We start from the raw sequence: 8,631 nt of genomic DNA on the forward strand, positions 1-8,631 counted from the left end.
AACTGGAGACACGCTCAACAGCCATTCCATTGATGTGGATGGTGTCGTGTGCCTCTTGACTCCTTCCTGAAGTCCACGATGAGCTCCTTCGTTTTGGTGGTGTTGAGGAGCAGGTTATTTTCAGTGCACCATGTGGCCAGGTGCTGGATCTCCTCCCTATAGGCAGTCTCATCGTTGTTACTGATAAGGCCAATCACCGTGGTGTCGTCTGCAAACTTGACGATGGAATTAGATCCATACACAGGCTTGCAGTCGGAGGTGAAGAGGGAGTAGAGAAACGGGCTTAGCACACAGCCCTGGTGCCCTGGTGTCTTAACCAGTGTTAAGTGTGATGGATGTGGAGCAGGTGAATCCTGATCGAACATTCTGGGGTCTGTTGGTCAGGAAGTCCAAAATCCAGTTACACATTGAGGTATTGATGCCCAGGTCTCCAAGTTTGGCTATTAACTTGGTTGGGATGACAGTGTTGAATGCTGAGCTGAAGTCAACAAACAGCATACGTGCATAAGTGTTCTTATTGTCCAGGTGAGTGAGCACAGAGTGCAGTGCCATGGAAACTGCGTCCTCTGTGCTCCTATTGCTACGGTAGGCAAACTGGTGTGAGTCCAATGTGGATGGTAGAGAGTCTTTTAGGTGTTCCAGGACCAGCCGCTCAAAGCACTTCATGACGATGGGTGTGAGTGCTACAGGGCGGTAGTCATTAGGGCACCTCGGACTAGAGTGTTTTGGCACTGGCACAATGGAAGTGCATTTAAAGCATGTTGGTACGGCTGCTTGGGCAAGAGACAGGTTGAAAATGTCTGTAAAAACCCCAGCGAGCTGCTCCGCACATGCCCTGAGAACACGACCAGGGATGTTGTCTGGTCCAGCAGCCTTGTGCGCGCTGATCCGGCTCAGTTCCTTGCAGACATCTGTGGAGGAGAGTATGATTGGTGGGTGGTCATCTGAGGGATTGAGCTTGGTGGCAGTCTCTCTGTTGTCTCTCTCAAAGCGAGCATAAAAGTAATTTAGCTCGTTCAGGAAGTTGACATCAGTGGCTGCGGGGGTGGAGTGGGTGGGTTTGTAGTCACTGATGGCCTGAATGCCCTGCCACATGCGCCGAGGGTCAGAGTTGGAAAAGTGTCCCTCTATCTTTAGCTTGTAGCAGTGCTTGGCCTTTTTGATGCCCCTCTTCAGGTTTGCTCTGGATGTGCTGTAGGCTTGTGCATCTCCTGATCTGAAGGCAGTGTTGCGTGACTTCAACAGGAGTCGCACTTCCTTGTTCATCCAAGGCTTCTGATTTGGATATGTGGTGATCTGTTTCTGGGTTGTAACACTGTCAATGGTGATATTGATATGATCCAATACAGAGGAGGTGTAAGAGTCAATGTCTGTGTGAGCGCCACTGGTGGCTTGAGAAGCAAACATACTCCAGTCTGTGTGTAGAAACCTTTCCTGAGTGTGGAATCTGCCCCCGCAGGCCACACCTTGATGGTCTTCACTGATGGCTTCACACGGTTGATGAGGGGTGCATATTTGGGGGTGAGGAACAAAGAAAGGTGATCTGACTGTCCCAGGTGGGGGAGGGGTGTCGCAACGTAAGCTCCAGCCATGTTTGTGTAAACATGGTCTAAGGTTTTGTTTCCTCTGGTGTGACAGGAAACATGCTGGTGAAACTTGGGTAGCACTGACTTTAAGTTTGAGTGATTAAAGTCACCTGCAACAATAAAAGCCGCTTCCGGGTGATCAGTCTGTTGTTTACTGATGGCTGCGTGAAGTTCTTTCATAGCAAGCTTGGCATCAGCATCCGGGGGAATATAGGCTGCAGTTATAATGGTGGAAGTGAACTCCGCGGTAGATAAACGGTCTACATTTAACCATGAGAAGCTCAAGGTTAGCTGAACAATGACTCCCAACAATAGCAGAGTTTGTGCACCAAGCTTTGTTAATGTAAATGCACAATCCACCACCTCTGGTCTTACCGGAGCCATCTAATGTTCTATCCGCCCGAGTGTGTGGCGTCCGCTAGCTCAATAGCGGTGTCCGGTATTCCGCTGTTTAACCAGGTTTCCGTGAAGATTAGGACGTTACAGTTCAAAAGTTTCTTGCTGTGTGTGATGCTGAGTCGAATCTCCTCCATTTTGTTCGCTAGCGACCGTACATTGGCAAGGAAAATGCTGGGTAAAGAGAGCCGGTGTGGTGTTAGCCTTAGCTTAGCTCTTAGTCCTCCGCGCTTCCCCCGCCTTTGTTTACGATCTCGACGCCGCCTGCGAGCACTTCCGCCCGGCCGGGTAGGGTGCATAGCCTCGGGTGTCCTAGCGATCTCAGGAAGGAGTCGAAGATTGTCCATAAAAGTGTCGGAAATTCGCAAACCGATATCCAAAAGCTCACAACGGGTGTACGATGTAAAGGCACAACTGTTCTGCACGAACAGGCCCGAGATGAGTAAGAAAAATACAGCAAAATTGCAAAATCTGGAGAGACCCAGAGCTTCGCGATGTACTCACGCCGCCATCTTGGGTGATATATCTATGATTACATGTACTTGGCACACTACTTCCTGCCTAATGCTACTTCTTTCCCCCCTTTTAGGCAAATGAGCAACTCAGAATACAGAGCGCCCCCTAATGATGGGGCATAACTATGACATGGAAAAAAAAAGAACTACTAGGAACTAATGTGACAGTAAAACTGTTACACAGTCACCTTTATTTATATAGCGCTTTTAACAATACAGATTGTGTCAAAGCACTTAACAGTATCAAATTAGAGAATAGAGTGTCAGTAATGTATAATGATAAGAGTAAACACTCAATTTTCAATTTTCAGTTAAAGGCATTTCATTATTGAATTCAGAGATGTCATTGTCTAGCTCAGTTTAGTTTAAATATTATCTGTGCAATCAAATCGGCGGTAATCGCTAGAAATTAAGTGTCCCCAACTGAGCAAGCCAGAGGCGACAGCGGCAAGGAACCAAAACTCCTCTGTGACAGAATGGAGAAAAAACTTGGGAGAAACCAGGCTCAGTCGGGGGGCCAGTTCTCCTCTGACCAGACGAAACCTGCAGCTCAAAAGTTTATATTTCTATTTTAATTTTGTTGCAATTTCTAACAATAGTAGTATTATGTAGTTAGGTATTTTATTATATTTTAGTTATTTTGTTATATTTTTTTAGTTTTATTGTATTCAATCAAGGTTTTCACTGGGGATATGTCTCTGGGGGTCATCTGGGTGTCCTGGTCTCCGCTGACGATCAGGGCTGTAGACATCATCTCTTGGTGCTGATCCACCATCTGACCGGATACGGACTGAGAAACAGAATAGGAAAGAAACAGACAAATATTAGCGTAGATGCCATTCTACTTACGATGTAACGAGTACATCGTGTGTTATGGGGAGTGTTCCCGGTTCCGGTTGATCTAATTAATGCAGCCTAACAATCCTTTAACGGATTTGAATAATAGAAGCATATTAGTGTGTTATGTGTAAGCCAGGCTAAAGAGATGGGTCTTTAATCTAGATTTAAACTGACAGAGTGTGTCTGCCTCCCGAACAGTGTTAGGTAGATTGTTCCAGAGTTTGGGTGCTAAATAGGAATAGGATCTGCCGCCCGCTGTCGATTTTGATATTCTAGGTATTATCAAACGGCCAGAGTTTTGAGAACGCATTGGACGTGGAGGACTATAATGTGATAAGAGCTCGCTCAAGTACTGAGGAGCTAAACCATTCAGGGCTTTATAAGTAATTAACAAGATTTTAAAATCTATCCGATTATTTATAGGGAGCCAGTGCAGTGTTGACAGAACCGGGCTAATATGGTCATATTTCCTGGTTCTAGTAAGGACTCTAGCTGCTGCATTTTGGACTAACTGTAGTTTGTTGATCAAGCGTGCAGAACAACCACCCAATAAAGCATTACAATAGTCTAACCTTGAGGTCATAAACGCATGAATTAACATTTCTGCATTTGATGTTGAGAGCATTGGTCGCAATTTAGATATGCTTTTGAGATGAAAAAATGCAGTTTTACATGCTAGAAACATGGCTTTCAAATGACAGATTGCTATCAAACAGCACACCTAGGTTCCTGACTGATGAAGAAGAATTGACAGAGCAGCCGTCAAGTGTTAGATAATGTTCTAAGTTATTACATGTGGGGTTTTTAGGTCCGATAATTAACACCTCTGTTTTTTCAGAATTTAGCAGTAAAAAATTACTCGTCATCCAGTTTTTTATATCGACTATGCATTCCGTTAGTTTCTCAATTTGGTGTGTTTCACCAGGCCGCGAAGAAATATAGAGCTGAGTATCATCAGCATAACAGTGAAAGCTAACACCATGTCTCCTGATAATATCTCCCAAGGGTAACATGTAAAGCATGAAAAGTAACGGCCCTAGTACTGAGCCTTGAGGTACTCCATACTGCACTTGTTATCGATATGATACCTCTTCATTCACTGCTACGAACTGATGGCGGTCAGATAAGTACGATTTGAACTATGCTAAGTCGCTTCCACTAATGCCAACAAAGTTTTCTAGTCTATTCAAAAAGAATGTTGTGGTCGATAGTGTCGAACGCAGCGCTAAGATCCAGTAGAACTAATAAAGAGATACAACCACGATCAGATGATAGAAGCAGGTCATTTCTAACTCTAATAAGAGCAGTCTCAGTACTATGATACGATCTAAATCCTGACTGGAATTCCTCACAGATATCATTTTTCTCTAGGAAGGAATATAATTGTGAGGATACTACCTTTTCTAGTATCTTTGACAGAAAAGGGAGATTTGAGATTGGTCTGTAATTAACTAGATCTTTGGGATCAAGTTGTGGTTTTTTAATGAGAGGCTTAATAACAGCCAATTTGAAGGTTTTGGGGACATATCCTAATGACAATGATGAATTAATAATAGCCAAAAGAGGATCTATGACTTCTGGAAGCAGCTCTTTTAGTAGTTTAGATGGAATCGGGTCTAACATACATGTTGTTAGTTTAGATGATTTAACAAAGTTTATACAATTCTTCCTCTCCTACAGTAGAGAATGAGTGGAATTGTTCCTCAGGGGATCTATAGTGCGCTATCTGATGCGATACTGTAGCTGACGGCTGCAAGGATACAATTTTATCTCTGATAGTATCGATCTTGGAAGTGAAGTAGTTCATAAAGTCATTACTGCTATGCTCTTGGGAAATGCCAACACCTGTTGATGCTTGATTTTTCTTTAATTTAGTTACTGTATTGAATAAATACCGAGGGTTATGTTTGTTTTCTTCTAGAAGAGACGAAAAGTAATCAGATCTAGCAGTTTTTAATGCTTTTCTGTAGAATAAGATACTTTCCCGCCAAGCTAAACGAAATACCTCTAATTTAGTTTTCCTCCAGCTGCACTCCATTTTCCGGGCTGCTCTCTTTAGGGCGCGAGTGTGCTCATTATACCACGGTGTTGGACTCTTATCCTTAATGTTCCTTAAGCGTAAAGGAGCAACCGCATCTAAAGTGCTAGAAAAGAGAGAGTCCATAGTTTCAGTTACATCATCAAGTTGTTCTGAGCTATTGGATATGCTGAGGAACTGGGATAAGTCAGGAAGATTATTTATAAAGCAGTCTTTTGTGGTAGAGGTAATGGTTCTACCATATTTGTAACAAGGAGTTGGCTTTACAGCTTTAGCTATATGGAATATACAGGAGACTAGATAATGATCTGAGATATCATCGCTCTGCTGCCAAATTTCAGCGCCACTGACATCAATTCCATGTGACAGTATTAAATCTAGAGTATGATTTCGACAACGAGTAGGTCCTGACACGTGTTGTTTAACACCAATTGAGTTTAGAATGTCTATAAATGCTGATCCCAACGAATCTCTGTCATTATCAACATGGATATTAAAATCACCAACGATTAGGACTTTATCTGCAGTCAGCACTAACTCCGATAGAAGATCAGAAAATTCTTTAATAAAGTCTGTTTGGTGCCCTGGTGGCCTGTATACAGTAGCCAGTACAAACATCACAGGGGATTTATTAACACTTGTTTCTTTGGATAACGTTATATGAAGCACCATTACTTCGAACGAATTATACTTGAAACCCAACCTCTGAGAGATACTGAAAATATTTCTATAAATTGTAGCAACACCTCCCCCTTTACCTTTTGGACGCGGTTCATGTTTGTAACAGTAATCTTGGGGTGTAGACTCATTTAAAGTAATGTAATCATCTTGTTTTAGCCAGGTTTCTGTCAGACAAATTCAAATTAGCTGACATCTTGGCAAATTTAAAAGTGCTGACTAATGCTAAACGTAAATTCACTAAGATTGTTATCCACGTCGGCGCTAATGATGTTCGACTTCGCCAGTCGGAGATCACCAAAAATAATGTTAAAGAGGTGTGTGAACTTGCAAGTACGATGTCAGACACTGTAATATGCTCTGGTCCGCTCCCTGCTTACCGTGGTGATGAGATTCATAGCAGACTGTCGTCACTTAATGGCTGGATGTCTAAGTGGTGCCCGCAAAATAACATAGGCTTTATAGACAATTGGAAGAATTTTTGGGGCAGACCTGACCTGTCGAAAAGAGATGGTGTTCATCCCTCCTGGGGTGGTGCCGCTCTTCTCTCTAGAAATATGGCACATAGTCTTAAGAGTTTGTACTTGACTAACTGGAGCCCAGATCAGGAAGCAGACAGACTGGCTAAACCGATCGTCTGCTAGCCGCCTCACGTCACCAAAGTCAGTTAACTCTCAGCACATAGAAACTTTTTCACCTAGATATCACTCTATAGAGACTGTGTCTGTTCCCCGAACTAGAAAATACAGAAAACATCCAAACCAAAGTAATAGTAACAATTTAATTGATGTTCAACAAATAAAAAAACAATATAATACAGATAAACACATGATAAAGGTTGGCTTATTAAATATTAGATCCCTTTCTTCAAAAGCACTTTTTGTAAATGTCGCCGGCTTGACGTCCTTCTTATACGTTAAGGGAAAAGAGAAAGCCAAGACATCTAACAAAAGGATTATTTTATTCCCGACTGAGCCTAAAAAGGGGACTCAGCATTAATGTTTTGTTGGGGGAAAAGTTTTGGGATTCTAATCCAATTAAATGAGAAAGATTGTACAAAACAGAGCAACAAAAACAAAAAACAACCACCCACTTGTCTTCAATGGGTACAGGAAGTAAAATAGTAGGCAATGATATATATATATATATATATATATATATATATATATATATATATATATATATAGAAAAAGGGTTCTTCACACAATTAATCTCAAATCAAAAACTCCAAATCACAAGCCCCATTCAACTTAAACCGGTGCAAACCGGGTTAAAGAACTTATAAAGGGTGTACAAAACAACGGCAGTGGCCTGTTTGTGCCTAATAAAACAAATAGAACACAGCATATGAGCAATCAGCACATTTCACCACATGAATGCATCACCCACTTTACATACAGTTCACACTTTTACCTTCTTTTAAGCATATTAATCAGTAAATAGTCTAAAGGTAACAGTACACACTTTACACAGGGTACAATACTTTTCATGCCATATCTGGAAACACACTTTGGGAGAATGAAATGAACAAAACTCACTCTTATTAATCCTCTGAAGCACACAGAAAAAGCTCATGTGGTAACTGGCACTTGTGTGATCTCGTATCGTTTCTCTCCCCTCTAACACAGTATAAAGGACCAGAGTTACTGTATGTTCAGTTAATATATGAAATAATCAACGTTATTAAACATTTGAACAACTCTTACAACAAGTTTTTAGGTTAACTCACGCTCAATCTTCGTCAACGTGATCTGAACTCCCCTCCCCCAACGGGAGATCTCCCACGTGCAGGATACAAGGCTTGTATGATTGATGCAAATCAAACCATCCACTCAATAAAAAAAAAAAAAAAAAAAAACCCACGACTGTAGTCATCACGCACTCACTAGTTGATATAAAGCTGGAAATTTCCTCTCTTTAACAGTTTTATCAACTATTTCTTCCTCTGTGTGATTACCGTTGTTAACTATGCTCTCCTTCAGTCTGACGTGCACTTCCCTCTAGCGCATGCACAAACTCTTAAAGGGGACAGCGCGCAAACTTAGTTAAAGCAACAAAGGTGAACTAATGGGGAACTTAATCAAGTATAAGGTGAATCTTGCCCCAGTTACACTCTCCCCTGCCTACAGTCAACGTCCTCGATGACTGCAAACAGCCTTTAATCATTCACTACTCCTTGTAGTTTACCGGATGTGTACAAGACCATACCTGCTAACACTTGGGAAAGGACATCGGGACTGAAGGACACAGCATTACAAACGGATTTAGGCTGTCTGTTTGGGTTACTGTGAACACCAGCAGTTGAACGCTGGGTCCTGCGTGGCGTAGGAAGGGGTGCATCCACATGATTACGCTCTGCTCTAGGCTTTCGGGGAACAGGAACTGGTCTGGTCAACACCACATCCGACGGTGAATCGCGCACAACTTAGTTAAAGCAACAAAGGTGAACTAAAGGGGAACTTAATCAAGTATAAGGTGAATCTTGCCCCAGTTACATAAATGATGTGTTCACTGACCATAAACTAGATGTGCTTTGTCTGACAGAAACCTGGCTAAAACAAGATGATTACATTACTTT

General features: G+C 42.1%; 2 protein-coding genes across 2 annotated transcripts in view; one reads left to right on the forward strand and one right to left on the reverse strand.

The window, feature by feature from the left end:
- LOC131543835 (uncharacterized) overlaps positions 1–6,844 on the forward strand; it is a 55,466-nt gene extending 48,622 nt beyond the window's left edge. The window contains exon 3 of the mRNA XM_058781652.1: positions 6,299–6,844. Within this exon, the coding sequence (XP_058637635.1) occupies positions 6,299–6,697 (399 nt within the window). The 3' untranslated portion in view covers positions 6,698–6,844. The remainder of the gene's footprint in view (positions 1–6,298) is intronic.
- On the reverse strand, positions 3,115–6,418 carry LOC131544741 (uncharacterized). The gene is made up of 2 exons (XM_058783155.1): positions 5,343–6,418; positions 3,115–3,287 (listed from the first exon to the last, which is right to left on the reverse strand). Exons 1-2 carry the CDS (start codon positions 6,045–6,047, stop codon positions 3,141–3,143), a joined length of 852 nt encoding a protein of 283 aa, XP_058639138.1. The 5' UTR covers positions 6,048–6,418; the 3' UTR covers positions 3,115–3,140.
- Positions 6,845–8,631: the final 1,787 nt, after the last annotated feature.

This window comes from Onychostoma macrolepis, chromosome 07, assembly GCF_012432095.1.
Source record: "Onychostoma macrolepis isolate SWU-2019 chromosome 07, ASM1243209v1, whole genome shotgun sequence".
Taxonomy (NCBI): domain Eukaryota; kingdom Metazoa; phylum Chordata; class Actinopteri; order Cypriniformes; family Cyprinidae; genus Onychostoma; species Onychostoma macrolepis.